This window comes from Pygocentrus nattereri, chromosome 29 (genome assembly GCF_015220715.1).
Source record: "Pygocentrus nattereri isolate fPygNat1 chromosome 29, fPygNat1.pri, whole genome shotgun sequence".
NCBI classification, from domain to species: domain Eukaryota; kingdom Metazoa; phylum Chordata; class Actinopteri; order Characiformes; family Serrasalmidae; genus Pygocentrus; species Pygocentrus nattereri.
In genome coordinates, this window is record NC_051239.1 from 15,176,592 (window position 1) to 15,202,131 (window position 25,540).

Genomic DNA, 25,540 nt, shown 5'->3' on the forward strand with positions numbered 1-25,540 from the left:
TCCTGGCAGGAAGTCGCAGCGTGAACGAGCGGAAAAGCAGAAAATACACAACGAAGATGGCGGCGCCCGGCGGAGAAGCGCAGACCACCGCACACGTGGGGAAAAGGAGAAAGGCATGTTGTGGTCAGAGCGGCGCGAGCCGAATCCAGCACCTGTCCACACGCCGCGGTGCTGACGGTGTCCGTCCCTGGCGCCGCGGGCCTCGCGTGGCAGTGGCCGAGACGTTCGCCTGAACACCCGGACTCGGCTTTTGCCCGGAGTCGCTCCTGCAGGTCAGGGCTGCAGCACTCCGGTCCCGGGGGTCCCGGGGGTCCCGCAGGGAGGTTTCCCTTCTCAAACACTCCCACTGGACCTGGCAGTTAACGGACGGGTGTCCCCGGGAGTGTTTGAGCGGGTAAATCGCCACACTGTGCTGGACGCCGGCCGTCAGGACCGGAGTGAGCACCCCTGCTGTAGGTGATGCGGACGGTGTTCACGATGGGTGACAGTAGAAATGCGGTGAAGAGTGAAACTCGTGGGTTCTGTGCTGTTCTTCAGGGTGTAACTGTCTGCTCTGCTCTGTTTCTCTAAACTTCTGTGGCCTCGTGTTGTTTCAGCGTCCCCGACGTTATTGGGAGCAAACGAGTAAAAAGTACAACAGCGGAGGAAAAAGCAGCGATGGAGCAAAGCAGAAGGCCAAAAAGAGACGCGGTGACCGGCGAAAGAAGAGGAAGGGAGGTCTGAGCGGAGAGGTCGAGTCAGAGGTGCGTGTGTCTTTATTTCTGAAGGTGACTGGCTGAACTAGGCCTCTTGGCGAGAGCGCTGATGATGAACAGTTCAGGTGTTCTGACTGTGAAAACCAAAGCCCTCTGAAGTCTCTTGGAGTTATAGGTCTGTTTGTTACATGTGTGTCTGGGAATATTTGCCATCCAGAAGAGCACTGGTCTGACACCAATGTTGGACGAGAGGGCCTGGCTCACGGTCTCTGTTCTAGTTCATCCCAAAGGTGTTCGATGGGGTTGAGGTCAGGGCTCTGTGTGGGTTAGTCCAGGTCAGCCAGGCCTTTATGGACGGTGCTTTGTGCTCTGCGGCTCAGTCGTGCTGGAACAGAAAAGGCACTTCCCCAAACTGTTCTCACAAAGTTGGAAGCATACAGTTGTCCAAAATGTCTTGTTATGCTGAATCATTAAGATTTCCCTTCATTGGAAATAAGGGGCCTAGGTAACCTCCTCCTGGCATTCACCAAACCCAGACCTGTCCGTCAGACTGCAGGATAGAGAAGCGTGATTCGTTCCCACTGCTCCAGGGTAGAGTACCAGCGTGCTTCACACACAGTTGGCTGGGGCAGATCTAGCAGGACAAACATTTCACAAACTGACTTGTGGCACAGACGGTATCTTATGATAATGTCATGTTTAAAGTCACTGAGCTCTTCAGTACGACCATTTTACTGCTGGTGTTTGTCGAGACTAGAAGGCTATGTGCTTAATTTTATTGACCTGTTAGTAATGAGTGTGGCTGAAACACCTGAACTCAGTAATTAGGTGTGTCCCGTTACCTTTGACTGTATAGTGTATGTCAATATCAAGTAAAAAAACTAAACAAATGATGTTACTAAAAGGTCAGTATCAGTAATAATTCTACATAAACATTATAGTCATTCATTTTTGTCCTATTACAGTATTTCTTTCTCTCCAATGTATCAAATTTTTGCCGTAAAAGATCTAGTTATGATACATCAGATGATAATATTAAGAAGGAAATTATTAAATAAATATTAACCATAGATAACTTATGGCTTAAAACCGAAATATTTATCTTACTTATTAAGTTATGTGTTTCCATTTACCCATGGGGGGGTATTCCTAAGAGGTGCTACTGTCTGAGAGACTTTTGCCTACTAAAATAAGATGAATTCATTCTTTATCAGAAGTAAGAGATATTTGTACTAATGCGGTGTGAAGAATGGTGTAAAGAGTGTACATGTTGGGTGTTTTTTTATTTTACTCTGCATTTTGTCTGAATGTCTCTGTCCTTGTGCGCTAACACAGGATCCGAAACTTTGTGAGCAAACGCAGGAGACGGGTAAAAAGGACAACAGTGGAGAAAAAAGCAGCGATGGGCCAAAGCAGAAGGCCAAGAGGAGACGGGTTGATCGGCGAAAGAAGAGGAAAGGAAATCTAACTGTAAAGGTCGTTTCAGAGGTGCGTGTTTCTTTATTTCTGAAAGTGACTGACTGAACTTCACTGAGCCTTTTAGAGAGACTTTGTAAGGAGCGCTCTGATTATGAGCAGTTCAGCTTTTCTGAAAACTCCTGAAACCATGAAAACTAAAGCCCTGAAGAGTCTCTTGGTGTTATAGGTCTGTTGGTTAAACCCAAGAGGCATGCTGTTCATCATGTTCACGTTTTGTTATTTAAGTAGTTATTTTGTAAATCCGAGCAGTAAAGAAGTTTCTGATCTCGCGCACAAACAGTGACCAGCACTAGATGAACAAAATTTGAGGTCGTAAGTTACATACGCCTTTTAGTTAAATATGGAAAGCAGTAAGTTGTGTGAGTGTTTAAAAATATTGTATTTACCGAGTTAATGTAAATGGTCTTTTAGCTAGGCTGTGTGGTGATAAAACCTGTTTTATTTTCAGGGTGTTTTGATAAGTTTTTTGATGGATAATCTCATCCGAGATTGGCTAACCACTGATGTCGAGTCTTGATCTGTACTCACATTTTTATGTAAATGCATCTGTACTCTTTACACTTAACATATGTGAAAATGCAGTATATAGCCAAAAGTATTCGCTCGTCTGCCTTCACACCCGTGTGAACTAGAGTGACATCCAATTCTGAATGCATAGCGTTTAATGTTATGTCGACCCACCCTTTGCAGCTATAACAGCTTCAGCTCTTCTGGGAAGGCTTTCCACAAGGTTTAGGAGTGTGTTTATGGGAATTTTTTGACCGTTCTTCCAGAAGCACATTTGTGAGGTCAGACACTGATGTTGGACGAGAAGGCCTGACTCACAGTCTCTGCTCTAATTAATCTTTAAAAAAAAAAAAAAAAAAAAAAAAAAAATATATATATATATATATATATATATATATATATATATATATATATATATATATATATATATATATATATATATATATATATATATAAAATACTTTTTTTTTAAGAAGTAACAGTTACTGTTAGTACTCATGCTGTGTGACAAGTAAAGAACAATATACAAGACAAGTGACAGTGAAAGTGATGTAAACATTGGGTTCTTTGATATTTTTCAGGATGTGTCTCTCTGCTCTGTATTTTTTCTGAATTTCTGTATCCTCATGTGTTACCATAGGATACAAGTAAAAAGGACAATGACGGAGAAAAAAGCGTCGATGGGACAAAGGACACAGCCGATGAAAATGCCACAAAGAGAAGTGATGCAAAGTTCATATCAGGGGTGCGTGTTTCTTTTTTCTGAAGGTGACTGAACTGCACTGAGCCTTTTAGAGAGACTTTGTGGAGAGTGCTCTGTTTATGAAGTTCAGCTTTTCTGTTTTTCTGTCAGTAAAAAAAGCCTCCTAAAGTCTTGGAGTTATAGGTTTTGTTCATTGTTTGTTTTGTTATTTTTAGTAGTTATTTTGCATGAGGAGCAGAGATTCACAGCACTATGGCTACTAACAGCCTCATAGGAGAATTCCTTTTTTTTTTCTTTTATTAAATCTACAACGATACAAAGTCATTCAGAGAGGTTTGATGTGAAATTTCTCTTTTGTTGAGAAACTTACAGATTTCTTTACAGTGGTACTGATGGAAACCGAGTCCCGATGTCCACAGTGCAAATATAGCCGTTTTATTTACTATACAAAACCACCAGTGAAGCTACACGTGTCTTCTGAGTTTATATCGTGTTAATCATGGTAAAATAATTGTGAGTCTGGTAAAAAAAATCCTTTACATCAAAATGTTATTAGAGAACTACTATAAAACAATGCCTCAGACGTCTGACACGGTGTACTTCAGGCGCCTGGTTCCTGTCTTCACAGTTGTGAACAGTTCTGATTCTGTACATTTCTCTAGAACAGAGCTTTCTAGAATCTCTGAACTCTGAATGATTTTGTTGACATTACTCATTTAATCATGCAGAAATGTTGGTGGACTTTCCCTTAGAAGTTAGTTAATAGAACCAGGTTTGGACATATTGGTTAACACTGTAGGCACATATTACAGCAAGCTTAAATTCCTGGTACTACAATAATCATAAATGTTCAGGGCATGTGGTACTACTACTCTGTTGCTACTGTCATGACAACAGGACATCAAAAACCCAGACACAGTCATACTCATTGATTTAAAATGCAATTTCCTCAGAAAGTGGATCCTTTCCCTGGTGAGGCACCTATCCCAGAGGAGCGGCTGAGGAAGTTTCAGAGAGGAAATAAATTTGTAGTGGTGAGTTATGTGCTGTTTAGTCAAATATTGATTATTTACTAATTATCTTTCACTGTTAAAACATTTCTTACTAAGTTGTAAATGATCTTTTCAGCTATGCTATGTGGTGAAATAGTTCACAGAAATTTGCATTTTGATTAGTTTATTGTTGTATACGTCCCATCCGAGGAGCTGTTGATGTCAAGTCTTGTTTTGTATTCACATTTTTGTAGAAAATGCATTTTTTTTTACACTTAACGTACATTAAAATATTTCAAACTAGTCAGAATTTAGAAAGTAAGATCTACTTGGCTGTCAACAAGGGGTGGGCGATATGGCAAAAATATGACACTTCAGGACATTTTCACCATGCATGATGTACATCATGATAGCTTTTCTGAGATTTAAAGTTAAAGATTTAAAAAATAGAATGATTAGTTTTATCATGCTTTGGCTAAAGGTAGCCAACCTTTCATCCCTAATTATTTTATAATATTGAATTTTGTTTTTGGAAATCTTCCCTAGCCTGAAGAGATTCGATCAAAGTTGAAAGACACCCTCGCCAAGTCTCAAGAAGCCGCTGACCTTGCTCAGACACAGGCTGCACGATATGATCTCCTGCTCACAGAGGATGCTGGGTAATGTAGCTTCCTCTGGCTTCTTGTAGTTTCTTCTGAACGTGAAAACACACTCATACCTGTATCTGTGTCAAAAGGTTTCTAGAAGGAGATGAGGGTGAAGACACGTGTACCATCTCACAGGACGACATAGCAGAAGCTGTGGACATCACTTCTGGATCGAAGGTGACGCTTGAGACATTGATTTTAGGCCAGAGATGCTGTAAACACAAAGAAAAACAGGACCTTTTAAATGTGGTTTTGGTATTAGATGGGAGTCATTTACGTTTTGTTCCACGCCCAGTCTTCAAAGGTTTTTTGCATGCTTTACATCTGTATAATTATGCTTTTACAACCTTTTCTGTATTTTCTCTTTCCAGTATTTTAACCTGCGTCTGACCCAGTTTGGACCATACAGACTAGATTACAGCAGGACTGGCCGGTGAGTGCTAACAGATGTGGTTAATTAAAAATGCACCTCTGTTCATGAATTCCACGAAGACAATATGCTTGTTGTCCCTTAGTTATAAAGAGGTTTGGAGTGTAACGATAAACCTGTTCAGAATTTAATCGGAAATGATGCAGTGGCTCCTGGATACAATACGTTTTCCCATGTAGCTAAAAACTAAAGTGCCTGAATATGTCTCAGATTTTAAAGTTTATATGCTAAGATTTGCATCATACATAATGCACATATTTTCAGGTTTGGTGATTTTTAGTTCTGATGTCAAAATTTCATTCTTTGGAATTTTGTACATTAAAGATGTTAAGAGTGAAGATACATAAAAGTTCTGAAATGGAACTTTTTAATTTCTGTAGTGCCAAACTCCAGAAAATAAAAACAAAACAAAAAAGTCATTTGAGTGTGGGTTTGCCCACTTTGGCTTAGTTTGATCAGATGCACCCAGATCCTTGTCAGTGGTTTTCACAGAAGGTGGACTAGTTTTTACAAAACTACACTTCATTCCTTTTCCCGCTTGAGTTTTTCAGCTCTTCACTCTGTCGTCATCGCTGTTGCAGCTCTGAGACAAAAGGGAATGAGAGCTCATTGCTCCGCCTTCCTGTCACCACGCCCAGGGCAAGGTCCAGGTGGCAGAGTTAGGGACTTGCATCCCACCTTCTTGCCTTTTATGGCAGTCATGGTTGCCATCCCCTCTCTTGTTAGCTGATGTCTTCCTCCCACCATCACTCCCATCCCTTGGTGGGATTCACACCATCCCCCACCCACTCGCGGTTCTCCTCTCCCTGCCTTCCTCACTGGGCTACTGGCCCTGCCGACTCTCGCAGCCATCTTAGGGGCTCAAGGGATGGGCGCAAGCCATAGGAATGTTAGTTCATGTGTGTTTAAATATGTCTAAATGTGTTTAAATTGTTGTGTTCAGGCATTTGTTACTAGCTGGAAGGAGAGGTCATGTGACATGCATAGAATGGCAGACCAAAAACCTTATGTGTGAGATGAATGTCATGGAAACGGTCAAGGATATCAAGTAAGTGGAAATTCCTTGTACAGACGACATGTGGAGGATGTCATTAGGAAGAGTTTTTCCTGAGATCATCTCACTGTTCTGTTTCCCTGATGTCCACTAGGTGGCTCCACTCTGAGGCCATGTTTGCTGTAGCTCAGAAGAAATGGCTGTACATCTACGACTCCAACGGCACAGAGTTGCACTGCATCAAAAAATTTAATGATGTGCTGCGCATGCAGTTCCTCCCTTACCACTTTCTGCTTGCCACAGCGGTACGTCAGTAAAGCATCATGTTCATACCTAAATACTGTTAGCGTGAGGGGTTGCATTAGGGCTGGGTGAAAAGGCAGTTTAAACCAGAATTGTTACTTGGTTATGTGTTGAGAGAAAACTGCTAAAGAACTAGATGAGCAAAGTTTAATTTTAAATAACTTAAGTAATATTTAACTAAGGCACTTGCGTGTCCATAATAAATGTTTCCACTGATAAAAACGAGCAATGCATTAATAGAAAACAGGTACCAATACATTGGTGGATGGTGCTGGGTCCTGCCACTTGGAAACCAGGCTCACCCTAGATTTCTGTTGGTTGGAAAAAACGTTCTCTGATGGCAATGATATTATTATTATTATTATTATTATTATTATTATTATTATATATTATACAAGATTGTCATGGGAAATGATGCTGATTTTTATGTCCTCATTATGTTTTTCCAAGCCTTTATCATGCTCATCACTTTTTTTGGCAGATGCTTGTGGAAATGGGGAAACATTTACAGAGTGTCTGTCAATTGTGCAAAAAACCACAGTACAGTGCCAACATGTAAACACAGTATTGGGGTATTAGCTTCCACCACTGTTTTGTCCTGACATTGAGGAGGTAGCTGTACTTGTTGCTATAGGGCTATTGTAATAACAATAAACAATACATTGTTGAGAAATATCATGAATGAAGCTAGTCAGTGAAGCAAAAATACAGTGCTGCGTATTTTGTGGTAAAGCCTTTCTTTGAAAACTTTGAGCTGTTGGGGTGTCAAGTGATTTTTAGTGTAATGTCCTTACGTCGCTGTTGAGTAGTAGGACCTGACTGTGGTAAAAAAACAAAGTTTAATGTCTTCAACCATTCAGTTCGTACATCTACATCTAAAAGTTGTCATGTGATTTAATTTTTATTTTTTGTATAGTAACTAACCATAGCCAGGTAAATGTGAGGTAAGCAGTCATGTTAATAGTAGCGAGCGGCCAATTGAGCTGTAATGAAGATGGCCAGTTGGTGGTTGTAATGCTCAATATAGCAATGCACCTGGTCCTTACAGCTTGCTAGCTGGCAGTCTCACAATTTGTAACCAGGCCTGTCAATGAAATTCTGGCTATACTTGTGATACACTAGAGATGGAGTACATTTGAAACTGGAGTCCTGAAGGATTCTATGGAAAGAATTGCAAGCAAAAGACCTTTTCACTCTCATACAGGCAGGAATGGGCAGTTGGAATTCAGATTTTGGGACAAATGCAGGAAAAGAAATAACTTGTCTATGAAAATGTTATTTAATATGCTTAATAAAATCAGAGCTCAGTTGAGCATGTTCTCTTACTAATATAATCAAATTAGTTAATTGCATAACACTGAAGGTGACGAATGAAAACGGTGTCATGCACAGCTCAGCCGTACACACGCCTGCAAATAATGAGTCTCCACAACTGCAAGCGTGGAGTTGTAATTTCCCTCAAAGCCAATCAGGGGTTGTCCGTTGTTGTTTGACATTTTTTGCTTTCTCTCTTTCAGAGTGCTACAGGTTTCTTGCAGTATCTGGACGTGTCTGTTGGGAAGGAGGTGGCAGCCATCAACACAAAGTTAGGGCGACTTGATGTGATGGCACAGAACCCCTACAATGCTGTTATTCACCTTGGCCACCCCAATGGTACGGTCAGCCTGTGGTCACCCAACCAGAAAGAGCCACTCGTTAAAATGCTTTGTCATCGGGGTGGTGTCCGTTCCCTCACAGTGGACAGAACTGGCACGTAAGTACTGCTGATGTCCTATAACCAATACACTAAAGCAGTCACTGTGTATTTTCTTGTACATGAAAAATCAGGGATAATTCTTACATTTTGGTAAATGGTGTAAAAATTAAAATGTGGATGAGTTTCAATGTTTAGATTTTTTTTTATTTGGCTCCTACTTTTTTTTAAGAAACACAAAGACGAGCTGCAATTAGCTCTGCAAATTATAGGTATATTAGAACCTCACTCACAGTGGCTTAAATAACATTTCACCTTTTTTGGTGTGGCCAGCAACATTTTTATATACAGAGATTTTCTCTCATTTTTTTGTATGTCCTGTTGGTCTCAGCCTAATAAGGTCACTGTGAAGCCTGTTTTTTTTTAAACATTAAAATTTAAACTTTTTGCTAGGTAATCATGAGGAGATCACTGTTAAATACTCTCGAAGTTCAATATGGTGAATTCTGATGATCTAATTATATATTTGAATGTCTATCTGGTGTGTAAATTATCCATAATACCCATGTCCCATGTTTTGAAGAACTTTGTATAGCTTGACTCTGAGAATCAGTACAAAGTTACTTGCCTCTAGGGGGCAGTGTAGTATTCCTATTCAGGAATGCCTTTCCATACAAAGCTATTAAACCCTATCTGTCGAACACAAGGTCAAAGCAGAGTCAGGCGAGTGACGCAGTCTTATTCGGCCTGCCAAGTTGTTTTAATTTTCTCTTCTTATTAGCCTGTTTCACCCAGAGATGCAGTACAGTCCCCAGCAGACCCCTGTCTGCCAACAACAATCTAATGGGTCAGCAGTTACACAAAAAGAAACAATGCCTGGTGTCTTCTTTAGGCAAATAAGCTGTTTTTGAAAAAGCTACTTAAAACTTTATTTTTATTTAGAATTATTTTTGAGTAAGTATTCAGTGCCTGTCTTGCCTTTGCAGTTTTGGCATATTTTGTATAAGCAATGGCCGTTCAGGTAATGGCAAAATATTAAGTAAAAATGAAATACAAACGCAGCTGGCGCACGGATTTGCTGAGAATTTCTAATATGGTACATTCAGTGGTTGAGTTTGACACTCCTGTGTTAAACAGTTGAAGATGCTACTTAGTTTTTAAAATTTGTGTAGATCTTTAGACTTTTTCTTGCAAAAATTGATTATAGGAAATCAGTCATGTTTGCAATAATGTAATCAAACTCTTTTGTCTGTGTTTTATTATTTTTTATTATGGTGGTTGATGTATGAGCTTTTCGGGTTGACTGGGGGAGATGGGGTTGTGAGTGGGTAATTAATTGATATTGTGGGTTTTATTGTGGTTATTTTTTAATTTTATTATTATTTTTTTTTTTGTATTGTACATTTTGTGTTTTTTGCATTAGTCGTATATTTACCTGCCCAGAGACTTCAAATGAAACTTATTAACTAACTCTGGTGCCAAGCATCTCCTCTCTTTTGAGATGAATGTATTTTGTGCATGGTCACCAAACATGATAAACTATTTTATCATTTAAAATCAGATTCCCTCTTTTTATCATCACTGGGAGTTAAGGCTGCTCAGTATGAACAGAGTGTCAGTACTGCAGTTGTTGCTACAGTTGTGTCCCCTAGATTTCCTTTCAGTGTGGTGTTGAAGCTTTCTGTGATATCAGTGATGTGAAGGCTAATATTGTAATAACAAACAATACATTGTTGAGAAATATGAATGATGCTAGTCAGTAAAGCAAAAATACAGTGCTGCGTATTTTGTGGTGAAGCCTTTCTTTGAAAACTGAGTTGTTGTGTGTCAAGTGATTTTTAGAGTAATGTCCAGATTGAATAATACAAACAGTGTGAAAGTTGCCCAGTAGGACAGCAAACCTTGAGCCATGGCAGGTAATGATGATGACTGTGTATGTTTCAGGTATATGGTGACGTCAGGACTGGACAGGAAACTGAAAGTCTATGACATCAGAGCGTTTAAACCGCTTAATTCCTATTTCCTGCCTGCTGGAGCCTCCTGCCTCTCCCTCAGCCAGAGAGGACTGCTCAGTGCTTCTACTGGAGATATTGTACAGGTACACACACAGATCACAGCTACTGGACATGTGCATCGAGTTGAAAGTTTATACCTACCATTCTCAACACAGCAGCAAATAAGGATGGGCATCAGTACACAGAGTCCTTATTATGCAACTCCATAGTAAACTAGTTAACTACTAATCACAGTTTGCAAATTTAAAACTAAAACAAAACCACAGAAAAAACAGTATGTATCTGACCTGAATCTCAGTCACAGTTGAGTCTGTGCCATGACAGTCACTAGGGTACTTTTCCAATCACTAGAGATTCTTGTGGGTTTCATTACTTAACGTGACCAAGAGCAGCCTTATTTGACAGGAAGGGGCAATTTAACTAAGCATTGGTGGTTCAGTGGTAGAATTCTCGCCTGCCACGTGGGAGGCTCGGGTTTGATTCCTGGCCAATGCACAGCACATTGTTTTTTGGGGCAGTCGTGAGCTGGAAGTTGGGGAACTGGCCCTGTAACCGGAAGGTTGCCGGTTCGATCCCCAGTGCCGACAGTCTATGACTGAGGTGTCCTTGAGCAAGACACCTAACCCCCAACTGCTCCCCGGACGCCGTGGATAGGGCTGCCCACCGCTCCGGGCAAGTGTGCTCACTGCCCCCTAGTGTGTGTGTGTGTGTGTGTGTGTGTGTGTGTGTGTGTATTCAATAGTGTGTATGTGTGGTTTCACTTCACAGATGGGTTAAATGCGGAGGTGGAATTTCCCCGCTTGTGGGATTAAAAAAGTATCAACTTAACTGACATGCAAATTAGCCAGTCACAAACTTTTGTTTCATCATGACGTTTAGGGATCAGCAGATGTCTAATGGTGGGTAAATCGGAAACAAATGTGCAGGCCACTGCTTACTACTGGTGACTAGCTAAAATTGACTTAATTAACTTGAGTGCTGCTTAGTAAATGCTAAATGCCGCTTGGTGTATATTCATATATAGACATGACAGAAAAGGCTACTGTTGAATGAATAAATACATAAATAATCTTTTTAATTAGCACAATTTGCCATATAACGAAGATATAGAAGCACTCACTCTGGTTATAATGTAAATTTCTGTACGAGAGCAAGAGGACTAAAATCATAGAATTGGAGCCATTAACTATATAGGATGAAAGTATTATTGAATTATTGAAAATAATAAATGAATTCTGATTTTGTCCACTCATGGCTACTATAAAATGCCTGCTTTTCCATGGAAAGCACACCTTTCCTTAGATCGTGTTGAACTACCTAAAATTAGTTCAGTTGATCAGTTTATTTTAAGTATTTGAAAGCCCTGAAAATATGTATGAATTCTGCTAGGTCCAGAAAAATATTGTAGTGTTGTGATCATCTTTCAAAAATTACAGATACTTACTCCAACATAGTTCAGTGATCTCGGTGCTGTATTGTTTTTGGGAAATGCGCAAGGCTCAGCATTACTGTTGTAGATACAGTACGCATACGTCTTGGGAATTTTGAAAGACGAAAGTTTCAAGAAATATCCTGTTTAAAGTTCATTTGGCAGGAGGTTCACATAGCTACGTGTGCATGTTAATTCACAGGTGTACCGTGATGTTTGGGGAAGTGGTCCAATGACAAAGCCCTACATGGCCCATCGGGTGAGAGGGACAGTGTGGGGAGTTGGGTACTGCCCCTTCGAGGATGTGCTGGGTGTTGGACATGCAGAAGGATTTACCAGTATGATTGTGCCAGGTCAGCACACGTGCTTGCACACACATCCACAACCAAAAGCAAGTCTCTGTCTTTTTCTCTCCAAGTTGGTGAATGGACTGCAGATAGGAGCATATAACAGTTAGTGATGCACTAACACTGACTGGATCAGGTATCGTCTGGATGTGACTGATCCACTAATGAGACACAGTCACTCTTAAAGTGTCATTCCAAAACCAGCTACTTTCTGCTTGCTTTAATTCTCATATTGAGGTTTTATTAATGGAGCTGATTGCTGAAACAGCTTATAATTATGAATGAGATTATTAATAAATTGATTTATTAATAAAAGCTGCTGTAATAGTGTAGCATGTCAGAATAAAAGCCCCGTGCAGGAGGACTTTTTGAGATTCTGTTGTCCTTCATTCCAGCTTTGTCAGCAAATAACCATTTTAGACTTTATCAATTTAATGAAAGCTAAAGTTTTTGGAGGTAGTTGATAGTTGAGTAGCTCTAAAATACGTAACAAGAGTATGGTTTAATATGAAATACTCATTTTAAAAATCCATGATTAATTAATTATTTGCAGTTACCTATTGAATTGAAAAAGCGAATGATGTGAGGTGTATTTAGGCATAAATTAAAGAAAGAAAAGAAAAATAGTGGTTTGATGATGTCCTGAGTTCAGGTATCCGAATTGGTGCTTGGTGCATCCATAATAACAGACAAAGATAAGGTTGTTTCAAATCTTATAGCGTGACATATGAACATGTGAGGTGCTCCTTTATATACAGTGAAATATGTTAAAAGGTCTCTGTAAGAATGAAATTAGCCTTTTTGTGATGGGAAAATATGCAGCCTTGCATAACAACATTACTGTTGGAATTAATTTTGTGTTTTTGCAGCATTTGCCCAAAATTAGTACTTTACAGACAAAAGGATGTTATGTAACAATCTTGTGTCACTGATCCTGTGAGAATAACATTGCAGAATGCCAAGCCACTTCTGAGGAAACATTTTCAAGGTTTGACAGTGATGACTTCTTGGGCATTCTTACTTTGGCAATAACTGCATCTCGTCAGGGAGAAGTGTCATTACTGTACTCCGTTTATAATGTCCCCAAAATAACTTGTTTATTTTAAGATAATTGCACTAATTTGGCACATTACTGAAAGTGGACCATTCTGTGCAGTATAAGGTTATTAAATATTAGCTTTTAAATATGTAGTTGTATACATAAAGTTAAGGAGTAACTGGAAAGTGCCATGTTTGGATTGTGCATTTGACATTATGTCAATGTTTTTTTGTCCAGGTGCTGGTGAGCCAAACTTCGATGCTCTGGATATGAACCCGTACCGCAGCACCAAGCAGAGGCAAGAATGGGAGGTCAAGGCTCTGCTGGAGAAGGTGCAGCCCGAGCTGATCAGCTTGGACCCAGGGCTGCTGGGTAAAGTGGACAAGGCCACCTTTGAGCAGAAACATAAGGAGAGAGTGGAGACGTTGGTGAGTTCACTAATTATTCAGACAGCACACACACAGATTATTATTATTATTATTATTATTATTATTATTTTAATAAAAGCATTTGAGTTGTTTTCAATTCTTGTATTTGGTCCCTGAACCAGCATTTTGAATGTATGAAATGCAAAAGTACTGTGACCTAAAGTTTTTATTTATTTATTTTCCTGTTTGAGAATAGGGCTGGATATCATTCAGCTACATATGTGTCTTTGATACCAGTTCTTCAGTCATATTTTTTGATACTCTCTTCTTTCTTACTGAAAAAACAGCAAAGTGTGTGTGATCAGAAACAAGTGATTGGCTGGAAGTGGGTACGTTTATTTACCACGGCGGTTCTCTAAACAAGAAGTGCCGAGGAAACGCAGGTTTTTGTGTTGAGTGTTCAAATGAGTTGATGAGCTAACAGAATTAAACAGTACGGCACTGGATGCTGAAGAGGACTCATTGTCTTCATACAGGTGGATGTGCCAACATGTTAGTTTGTCAGACACAAATATTTTCACTGTTTCTAGATCTAGCTTACATCACCAAGGATGGTTAGTCTAGTTAGTGTTATAGCTGTGCCTGTCAGTGTAATATACATAATCACAAATGAGTTGAACGTATATTCTCCTTTTTTGGTTTATCTTATCGCCATAAAACGTAATGAATATCCGAATGGTGATTACAGTAATTGTACAGTGGCACTTCACACGGCGAATACATATGCCACAGCTTCGTCGTTACGACCGTTTTCTTTGACTGGGGACATCACGTTTCATATTTCTTCGTTTTTGTTTCTGTTAAATGATGTCTTGAAGTTTGTGACAGGAATGCTGGTTATTTTTTCTGATGTTCCACGTGGCTTTTATTACAGCAGTATTTAATTACTGAATAAGAGTGAGAGATGTGTGTGTTTATGGGACAGTCGCCGATTAAAGCTGCACCTGATCAGGTGGACGACTGCTTGATCAGCAGTCATTTTTTGCAAGCTTTGCATCGGCCAAAGAAACTGCGTTGTTCAGCAAAAGCATGTTTTTAATTTGATCTATTTGCTGTTTATGCCAACACACGTGTTTCTGTTTGTGTAAATGAGTGAAATGTGTTTATGGACCGTTTAACGAAATTAGTTCAACTATTTTAAACAGTTAAGTACTCAGACCTTACATATTTCCAAAGATAATGTGGTGATCTCTTGAAAAGCGAAAGCTTTAATTGAGTCATACGTTAAATTTTCTGCACTTGTAAAGCAATTTCTATTGGGAAGTGGGTGTCCCAAACCCTGACCCCCAAGCTGAAAGATTCAGATTCATCATAACCTTAAAAAAAAGAAACCAAGCTGTAAACCAAGCAGGATATATAAAAAAAATACGGTACCACATTTCATGTTTTAGTCGATGGGCAGAGCTTCATTGTAGCCACTCCCCTGCATTTAATAGCAGGAAGTGAGACTACCTCCCTGTCCATCCTGGCTACATGGTGAGCAGTTCCAGCCCATTGTTTTGAAGTAAATGTTTCCCCTAGTCAGAACATCAGTGAGGAACTGATCTTCAGGCTATACAGAAACACATTTTCTTCACTTAACTAAACTTTTATTTTTGTGCGTGTAATAAAAAATATTGTAATTTTATGTGTGCAGTTGTTCAAAGTTGTGTTTGCTTGGCATGTGCTGACTGGAGTTTTTGAGAGATGCGCTAAAAGCAGCTAAAATCGAGAACAAAAAAACAACAGAACAGATTTGGTTTGATTAAAGAAATCTAGTCTGAAAGATCGAGGAGTTTCTTGCAGCACAACATTGTGTACAGTTACCAAGTAGGTCATATGATTACAGTAGTCGAAGTAAACAAGTAAGTAGGCATTGACTGCTTTATTTATTTTAAACACTCATAGCAATAGTTTGTGATTTAAATTTTTTTTTTTTTTTATATATATGAAATCATCCAGATTTCACTGGTGGTGATAAGAACCCAGAGTCCCAATGTCTACCACACAAATATAGCAATTTTATTTACTCTCCAGAACCACCAGTGGACCTGCATGTGTCTTCTTAGGTTTCTTTGGATATTATTTTGGCCTTACAACGTCCTACAAGCACCTTTCATACAAACACAGGATACAAAGAGCAGCCATCTTAAAAGCAAGTACAGGGAGATTCACTCAAAAGAGGCCCCAAATATTCTGGAATAACTTGCTAGGATGAAGCAATCTGAACAAAATGTGCAATGTATATGGAGCTTGGAAAGAGCCGGGATGCTCCTGCGTCGGAGCGAGAGGTAGGCACCGGACAGTCATTGGAACATTTAACTTCCGTTTGCAACTTCTGGGTGCATACCCCCGTACCCCTTCATGTGTCTGGCAGAAAGTGGAGGTCACGTCCAGCATTGCGTGTAATGCAATCGATTGCATGTACATCAAGGTATGCAGCATATTTTTCGGTTCCGCTTGCTACATCCTAGCAGGAGTTACAGCAGAATATTTGGGGCCTCTTTCAGAGAATCTCCCTGTATAATACCACATTTAGACCTCAGGCAGTTTGAGGTAGCTTTTAGAGGTCAAGTTCTCTTAGGACATGTAGTTCTGATCACCACCATTGTAAACAGTTCTGATGATTTCTCATCAAACTTGAGTGACTGTTGCATCCTAACTATTTGTTATGCAGAAACTCTGGTGGAATTCCCATTCAATATAAAGACATGTTGAATGCCGTGTTGTTGGCTATGCTTTTTATGTGGTAGGGTGTCCGAATGGGTAGATTGAGCAACATACCACATGCAACATACATTGGCATCATGTTTTTATATTTTTAGGTAAAATTGCTCATTTTTTCATCTTTTTCCCCCCATATTTGCATCAGTCTGATACAGAATCGGTGTCAGAAACCTAAAGGAGGAATCATGTCATCTCTTATATTTATCTGTTTCAGGGTTATGACCCGTTAGCAGTTGAAAAGTTCAAGCCAAGAATGAGGAAAAGAGGCAGGAGTGCAGCTGGTGCGGTGGAGAAGAGGAAGAAGAAAGTCGCCCATGAGGATCAGAGGGTATTGCCACGCAAACACGCACACGAAAGCTTTATTCTCTCCGTTTACTCAAGGCCTTTTATATTAAGCATGCAGCACAGACACCTCTCCATCGCCCTCGTCTCAACTTGTGCTTTCTGTCTTTTTCCTGTAGGATGTGATTCGGAAGTCAGTGAAAGAGAGAATGGAGAAGGAGAAGGAGAAGAAGAGGAAAGACAGCGCTAAGGAACAGCTCGGAGAGAAGACGGCTCTGGATCGATTCAAAAAGTAGGCCAAGCAGCACTGGGTTGCAGAAGGCATGCTGATGTTGACTGACCTCTGGGAGGGGATAAAAGACTGACTCACAAAGGGGACCTTTCAGTCATTTTCAGGGACACTCGTTGGGACTTGCTGTTCTGTTTGGAGTGTTGGGATGATTCACCCCAAAAGCAGCCCAACCCCTGGTTTTTGTGTGAGCTGTTTATAGTAATGTTATAAATCTTCTTTACTTTGAATTTGTACTAAACAGTAAAAAGTGTAATAAATTCATACATCACCAAAAAGCCCCGTTATAATTTTTTTGTACCTTTTTTTTTTTTTTAACCATTTTTGCGCAGGTCATGTGAGATTTTAAGCCCTTGGGCCGTTTGTAAATTTGAAAATATTTAGTAAAACTTGCACTCCTACATTGTTTAGGGTCAGTTTTACCCAGTTCAGGGTTTCATGTCTCTAATTAAATGCATGACAATTTTATGCTTCATATTTAATTATTTTTCCTAATTTATTGAGAACAACTAGGTAAACATAAAATTAGCGTGAGATGTTTTCAGTGCCCTGTACACGTTTTAAATGCATCAGTGTTCATTGGGGTCCGTTTGACCCCATGCTGTTTTAATTACATAAATCAAGGGACATATCAACATTTTACATACATTTGTTTTGGACGATACTGAGATCACTGTATCAGACAACTCTCTTTGGGCCCTGACCTAACAGAACCACACACATAGTGTGGTAACCACTTATAGTTCATGTAGTTTATATAGATTGATATTTCCTGGAGGTTTAAATTACTGGGTTCAAACTGACCCCAAAGATAAAAGAAGTTAGTAAATTTAAAGAGAACAGGAGGGTTTAAAAAAAAAAAAACCAGAACACTGAAATTCTGTGGTGTTTGGTTGGTTAGTTGAAAACTCCTAAGCTTGACTGATCTGTATCTCCATTAAACAGTCCATAGCTGTGTAACGGTCTGCTTATAACCTGCTTTTAATCATAAGTAAACATGTTTGGCATACAAGTACTGAGGAAAACAGCACTGCTGTGTCGTCTCCATTTGTACCAGCACAACACAACACCACCACCAGGGTCACTGCAGTGCTGAGAATGATCCTCCACCCAAATAATACGTGCTCTGAGGTGGTCCTGAACATTGAGCAACAGGGTAAAACAGTGAGGAACAGCGTAAGTTAAATAAAAATGACAGCAGCAGAGTTTGTGCCTCATCAGTAAGTATTTTCTATGTATTAAAATGTGTTTCTAAATACATTTAAAACTATATTCAGTATTCAGCCATCACTACTTCATTCTTGGTATTCTTTTCATCTCTCTGATTATATTCTCAGACTCGATCTACAGTGCCTGTCCATACATCTTTCACTGGAATCTTCCCTATAGCTTCTGTTTTTAAGCTGGTTGTGAGAAAAGAAAGATGAGTTTTTCTCATGCCTGTACCTTCCTTATAATACGGGTGGTGATGGAGTTTATTTGCGTTTTTCTGGTTTTGTGCTGGGTGGAGTTTCTGAGCGTTGACCTGATTTGCTCCCTTATATCACACACACACACACACACACACACACACACACACACAAACACACACACATGAATTACACCAACAAAAGTCTGTGCTTTATTGTGGACCTGTTACGTGTCTGACAGGTCCATGTTGTACAGAGCAGATAATACACATTCATTTATGAGCTTTTATTAAAGACACATTGCACATCAACATAACTGGAACCTAAAGACATCCCCAGAAAGCATATTGAGCCAGTGTTACTGAGTTGCAGCATTACAGAGCTACTGTGATAAAGGAGTGTCTAACCAACAGGGACCTTCTACACTCTACTTCAGCTGGTGTCTGAGGTTTTGTTCAAAGCTACTTGTAAGGAAAAATTCAGAGAGGCCATAAATGCTCATATCCGTTTTGCATATCCACTCTCTTGTCTGTCTGGCTTATGATGGCTTGCTGGAAACAGTTCTAGTGCATTTTAAATTGGAACCATGCTGGATGCTGGACAGTGCAAACGTCAAAGATCACCCTAAATGTATTTACTTTGCAGTCACAATGGCCGTTATGTTAACGGGACTCGTGTTTCAGCTCTGAAAAAATCCACAGGTTCTTCTGTCCATTCTTCACTGTGAGTCAACATCTCAGTGCTATATAAGTTAGTGTCACTAGCAAGAAACTGCAAAAATGTAGAAAATTTGCAAAATGAAAAAGCTGCTGGTGCTCTCAGAACAATGGCCTGGCCACCCCAGAGTCCAACAACAACCTAAACATCACTGAATGTGACTGGGATTACTCGGATCGTGAGCAGCAGAAAAAGCAACCAACTTCTAAGACTGAACTTTGGAGCTGCAGAAAAGTATCCCCGTAGATTTCTTTAAAAAACTGGAAGTCGGTCTTCTGAAAGAATAGAAGCTGCAATCAAGGCAGAGTGGATGCACTTAATACTGAAAAATCTGATCTTGTATTTAGTATTGTATTTAAACATTTCCTTTAGTTTTCCAGAAAATGAATAATTTAATAGATAAAAAATAGTAAGTCCTCAGTGGCTGCTTTGATGGGAAATTTAATGAAGGGTGGTCTCTGACTTTTGCACAATACTGAATAAGCTAAATGCTTACATACAGATACCACCTACAGGTACCAGATATATAAGGGAAAATTGTGCAAATGCAAACTAAACAGTCACATTTTATATTTTTCATTACTTATTTCGGTTTAGTCTAAAGGCATAGGCACATTATATATCCTGTCATTGAACCAGTTCCTGGTTAAGTCAAAGCCTAAAAATGAAAATTGGTTTCAGTGCTGGCAGTTTAGTCCAAGACCAGGCCTTAATCCACACCCAGAAAAATGCAAACAATCTGTACCACATTCTAATGTTCTCTGTAACCGTGAGAAGCTTGTTGATATACATAATACATACCTCCATACATGAATGAATAAATACATGTCCCTAGTGAGTGCTAGAGCCTGCTAGACACTCCATTTCTAGCATTCTGGTCCACATCGGTCTTTTTAGATCATATTCTCTGACCTAAATGTTCCACAATTAAACTTTTTATGTAAAATTAATAACAATCTTCATATATTCCTGCTAGAAATCCCATGATTGGATTGCACTAATTAGAAAGAGTCCTCATACATGTCGAGATGCTTTCAGATTTACCAGTTACTTGTTAAATCTGTTGAAAAGCCTCAAATCAAGTGTATGCAGTTCTAGTCTTAGAGGCCCACAACTAACATTTTAGTACTAGAGTGTGTATTACTTTTACCACTTGTCCCAATCTTGACATTAAGTAAGGAGTACTTGTATTTGTTCTCGATACCATGTAACAACAAGAGAACCCTTTTTGTGCTATATAGAGCCACTAGGTTCTGTATAAAACAATATGCAACACATTTAAGCATGACATCCATACAGAACCATACGTTCCCTTTTCCTTTTACTAAAGAACCCTGTTTTTACTTTTTTCAAAAACTGACATTTACAGCATGTTTCAGCATCAAAAATTCTGGGTCTTTTCCTTTTCTGGAATAATAACGCTCCTCTTATTTATGCTCTGCTTATTGACCTCCAGTGGCTTTCATGGTCTGTTAGCAGAGTGTGCATGGCTGAGTGTGACGTTGCCTTAAGGTCACGCAAAGAGAAGGCTGAGTGTAGACTTGCACGCGAGTGCAGCATCAGCCTAGCTCAGGCTGGACTGCTTCACAGGCATTTCTGAACACAGCTTTTCCGCACACTGTGCTACCTATCCGAGATGAGCTTCAACACGGTGACCTGTTGATTATTTACAGTTCACTTGCTAGACATCACACTTACACAACACACACAGCACGACTAAAAATAACACAGGCCTGAGCCCCTTCTGGCAATTGGCTATTTGGCCTGCTCAATGAAAAATGGTCATTTGTGTCATTTTAAATGACCTCTATGAGCCATTTCATATTAGCAATGTCAGCATTTTTAAAGAAGTTCTCCTTTAAGAACCTGACCTCTTTTCTCCTTCTCCATGAGGCATCCAGTTTCAGGTCTTTGCATAGCTCCTGTATCCATTTGCTTTAGTAAAGAGGAAATACGCTTTGTGGTGTTTGTTGTGGATTTGACGAAGTCTTGCATAAATCTTCAAGGAGCACTTACAAAGGTTTGCACCTTTTCTTTCTTTGGGAACCTGAGTGCTGAGATAAAAGAAGAGATTGCAAAGAGCAATTCCATCTTATTGTCTGAACAGAATTAGCGTAGCTCGCTTTGCATTTCTTAAGTCAGTAGCTTACCTATATTAGAACTTTGTGTTCTTGAATGTGCTTTGCTTTACAGACTTAGTTACCACTATCCTACCGTTGATGTCACCTTTGGCAATGTGCATCAGGCAAATAAAAGCGGGTCAACTTGATAGAAGGCCCTAAAAGCATACAGAAGAGTTAAACGAGGGAGTTAAAAGTGTTAAGGGACTGAATATTGAACACTGAAAGTTCCACTTAAACAGAATGACAAAGAACTGGAAAGAAAACCGTGCCATAAACAGCCTAGACATCATGTACTAGTCCTCGAGGCATCCATCCAAGGAAGACCATATTCAAAAATGAGGTAATTTAAGTTTAACACGTCCCGTTTTGAACAGTCCATTGCACTCTCTTTGCGAGGCTTTCTTTGTTTGCAAAAAAAGCTTTGTTACAAAGAACTATCATATCGTCACAGTCGGGACAAAACTTTTTTTTTTTGTTGCATAATTTGAGATTACCACCTATTTTCTAATTTTATAGTGAACCTTAAACTGGAGATTAGGTTAAATGTGACATTGTGGAAAACCATGATCATCAGTTTTGCTGCTACTTGTGGGACATTTAACATGTAAGAATGTTAGGACTGATGCAAACTGCAGTACACAGCTAACACGAAGTACTGGCGCTATATGGATTATACTTTTGACATTTTTTCCAGTGTATACTTGACCTACAAAGACATGTGCACAGGGAATAGTGAATACACATACAGTACAGTGCAAAAGTCCACCCTTCCTTTTTAATGACCCTCATTCCCAGTCAAGCAGCCATTAAATACGAGTTAATTATTACTCAGAAAATTATCTAGGACATTAGATGTAAAATGATTAAGCTGCATAACAAAGATGGTATAAAATCTTGTTTTCAAAACTGAAGTTCAACAAATGTAGATGGGACTCCTAACAACTGCGCAAGACCTGTTAGACCACCGAAGCGATCATCATCAGATAAAGAGGTCTAAGGAGAGACATGGAAAATAATCCAGCTCCCCTCTTGCTTCAGATCTGAAAAATTCACAAGTGTTTCTGTGGATGGGAAAAAGAGAAAATGTATAAATCTAACAAGGATCAGCCAACGGACTCAGACTTCAACATCATTAAAAGCGTCTGGGATTACTTGAATCATAAGAAGCCCAAAATGCAACCAACTTCTACAACTGAACTTTGGAGGTGTGGAAAAATATCCCTGCAAATTTATTTGAAAAACTGAAAGAAAGAGTCCTGAAGCCACAATAAAGGCTGTAGAGGATGGACACAGTAAATACGAAAAAAAAAAAGAAAGTATATTTAGTTATTGAGTCCGCTGTGTAATATTACATTAAATAAATGTTTTCTACTTTATTCATGATGCTGAAAAATTAACAGTTAAAAAGTAAAATGTTGAAATACGAATTAATTAAATTCTTTTTATTTTCTTCAATGGTCACTTTACCTGGAAGTTAAATAAAAGAAAGCCGGTCTCTGACTTTTGCACATTACTGTACATTCAAGTATTTGACGCTTTGCACGGTAGAAAAATAAAGCTACATGTCAACAGCGCACAGTGACTAGTATTTTGTTCCATTTATGATTCTTCAGACTTTGCACCCTCGTAAACCGTTCATAGACGTTCACCTACTGGATCTCCAGGTGTTTCTCCAGATGTTTATGACCCAGATCTCAGACAGTTTCCCAAAATCGCTCTCACTTTGCAAATGCCAAGTGAGATCCGGACCCCCAGCCAGGAGCACGGTCCTGTGGAATGCACATCTGCCCAATAGCGGAGCATTTCATCTGGCTTAGTGTGGTGAACAGACACCATGGCCTGGTAGCAGCAGCGCCCATATGGCACAGGTGGTCCTCCAGAAAAGAACGGGCAATGAGTGGGAGTGATGCCTGCTGCGTGGGCACACAAACCCACAAACACATCCTCAGGAGGCAAGGGTTTGGGTAAAGGTGTGGCAGCAGCTGCTAGCGATAGCCTTAGCACAGCAGGCCGAGAAAGAACATATGCCGTTCCGCTGCAGTAATCGGGAAAGACCGTACCTCCGAAAGCAGCTTCGGAGAAGAAGTGCTTGCTGGCCGGATTCCGGTCTGGGGCCACCCCCATGTGCACCCGGCCTAGATAAAGGTCTATGAGTTCATTCTCTGATCCCACCCAGTTGACATTAAGATAGTGTAACAGTGCGCTTGGGTTAAACATCACGTCGTCGTCCACTTTGGCTAGGAAGCGAGCCTGTGGGCAGAAGCGCCGGGCCCAAGCCAGCATGGACAGCGTCTTCAGCGTCAAGTTAGCGTAGGAGTCCAGGAAGCGACCCTGCACCAAGTCCCCTCGCTCACGTGCCTCGTCGACTAGTTGCTTGGCCAGAGCCGGGTCTGACGCCTGACCCACCATGAAGAGGGTCATAACCCTGTGGCCTCTGACTTGAACTTCCCCACCCCAGGTGTCACGGATAGCCTGGCGAGCCTTCTGGTTGGCAGGGGCCGAGGTCACCAAGGTAATAAGGTATGGCTTGGCACGTTGGCAGACAAGGGGACTTGGCATGAGGAGGTACTCCTCGGGGCGGGTGGGAGGCATGCTCTGAGGGAGAACCCCTCCATGGGCACCTCCTACACTACTCATTCCTAGAGAGGTCATCCAGGACTCAATGTAGTCAATGAAGAGGACTGCAAGAAGACAGACGAATACTAGCAGGCACAAGACAGGGACCAGCCCAGGGTGCCCTCCTCGCTTCCCCAGACGAACCTTACATGCCCAAAGTCCGCGGACCAGCATTCCTGCAGATGACAGTTCAATTACAAATCTTGGTGGTTGTTGCTCTGGGCACTATTTATCAAGCTCACTCCTTTTACCTTCCCTGCTCCACATGCTTTCTCTCCTGTCTAAAGTAAGGTGAGTCTGGAGTCCAAGGCTAGAGCACAGCTTGGGCAGGTGGGAGCTTCGATTTCACGTCAGCCCTGCATGAAAAGAAACCAAACAATCCGGTGAATATTGAGGATACAATGGGTTCTTCTAGGTGGAAAAACAGACTCCTATCCTACTGCATGCAAACGCCTACAAGACATGCAATTCAATTATTAGAACACGGAGATCCAGGGAATCAATAGGAAACTTAAAGAAACCTGTGGAACAGCTCAGAATTGAATAATTTTAATGTAGTACATTTTAATGTGGTTGGTTAGTGTAGAGGTTAACACCTCTGCCTTCTACACTGTAGACTGGGGTTCAATCACCCACCTGGGCAAACACCCTACACTATACCAATAAGAGTCCTTGGGCAAGACTCCTAACACCACCTTCGCCTACCTGTGTAAAATGATCAAATTGTAAGTCGCTCTGGATAAGAGCGTCAGCCAAATGCTATAAATAATAATAATAAATTATTAATTTACACCACACAGAAACACACGGACTACGGAGCCCCTGCCATCACATGGGGATTATTTTCAATAAACTTACAAATTACTACACCGAGGCCACGAATTAATATATTTGGGCCACGAATAAAAGTTCCTCTCGTGGCAATTTGTGGCCACGATGTAGTAATTCGTGTACTCGGCACAGTAACTCGATCTATGAATTCATTAACCCGTAGAAGCGCGTTTTCCAGGCTGAATCTGGCTTGGGAGCTCAGACAGAATTCCCCGTGAAAAAGACGAATTAATTAAGCTCAAAATCCTGCACAAAATCCGGAGTTAACTGGTCGGAAAACTGTGCCAGGAAACCGCAGCCTACATTTAGCCTTCTGCTAATGACGACCAGCCACCGCCACACAGCGAGGGGCTGAGCTCCCGTCAGCTTCCCGACGAAAAGGAGAGCAGTGCTTTAATCGGTTCGTTCCACCTTAAACGGCCTCGTCGTTATATTTGCGGTAATGTTATAAACACCAGATGTGATGTTCTGAGGAGAAGGGCAGGTGATGACGGGCTCGGTCATACAAACCTTGATCTTCTTCCAGGTTGGTCTCGCTCACATTCTCCGGGTCCAGCTGGTCCAGGAGAGCATTTCACACACACTCACTCACTCACACACACACACACACACACTCAGACCACCACAAATCGACCCCACATCGCATGGGCGTGCTGTAGAGGGAAGAAGCTCACAGATGCAGGTCCACGGACGCTCGTGATGAGCAGCCTCAGGCACACAGTACTTCATATGAACTGCGCATCTCCTTTGGACGTCCAGGGCTCGTTACGGACGTTTCCTGGAGATACGCCCCGAACGCGCATGATGCACACGGTCACACTTCTGGGACGCTTCCTTTTCCTGAGGCTCGATGCGCGCTCTCTGAG

General features: G+C 40.6%; 2 protein-coding genes and 1 non-coding gene across 3 annotated transcripts; 2 read left to right on the top strand and 1 right to left on the bottom strand.

Moving 5' to 3' along the window:
• On the top strand, positions 1-17,256 carry wdr46 (WD repeat domain 46). The gene is made up of 16 exons (XM_017705736.2): positions 1-113; positions 597-743; positions 2,031-2,183; positions 3,322-3,426; positions 4,338-4,418; positions 4,923-5,035; positions 5,113-5,200; positions 5,395-5,456; positions 6,397-6,501; positions 6,602-6,752; positions 8,268-8,503; positions 10,388-10,541; positions 12,090-12,240; positions 13,511-13,701; positions 16,622-16,735; positions 16,869-17,256. The coding sequence occupies exons 1-16, from the start codon at positions 57-59 to the stop codon at positions 16,983-16,985; spliced, it is 2,025 nt and encodes a 674-aa protein (XP_017561225.1). The 5' UTR covers positions 1-56; the 3' UTR covers positions 16,986-17,256.
• b3galt4 (UDP-Gal:betaGlcNAc beta 1,3-galactosyltransferase, polypeptide 4) lies at positions 5,218-25,540 on the bottom strand. The gene is made up of 4 exons (XM_017705693.2): positions 25,185-25,540; positions 24,095-24,199; positions 22,881-24,019; positions 5,218-5,235 (listed from the first exon to the last, which is right to left on the bottom strand). Exons 2-3 carry the CDS (start codon positions 24,108-24,110, stop codon positions 22,908-22,910), a joined length of 1,128 nt encoding a protein of 375 aa, XP_017561182.1. The 5' UTR covers positions 24,111-24,199; positions 25,185-25,540; the 3' UTR covers positions 5,218-5,235; positions 22,881-22,907.
• On the top strand, positions 10,883-10,953 carry trnag-gcc. The gene has a single exon. It is a non-coding gene; the product is annotated as a tRNA-Gly (tRNA).

What these genes read in the sequence shown, in the direction of transcription:
- wdr46 (XM_017705736.2), top strand. Translation starts at nt 57, where the DNA reads ATGGCGGCGCCCGGCGGAGAAGCGCAGACCACCGCACACGTGGGGAAA. An exon ending in ATGCAAAGTTCATATCAGGG is followed by an intron (nt 3,427 to 4,337) that starts GTGCGTGTTTCT and finishes CAATTTCCTCAG; the next exon opens with AAAGTGGATCCTTTCCCTGG. An exon ending in GAAACGGTCAAGGATATCAA is followed by an intron (nt 6,502 to 6,601) that starts GTAAGTGGAAAT and finishes GATGTCCACTAG; the next exon opens with GTGGCTCCACTCTGAGGCCA.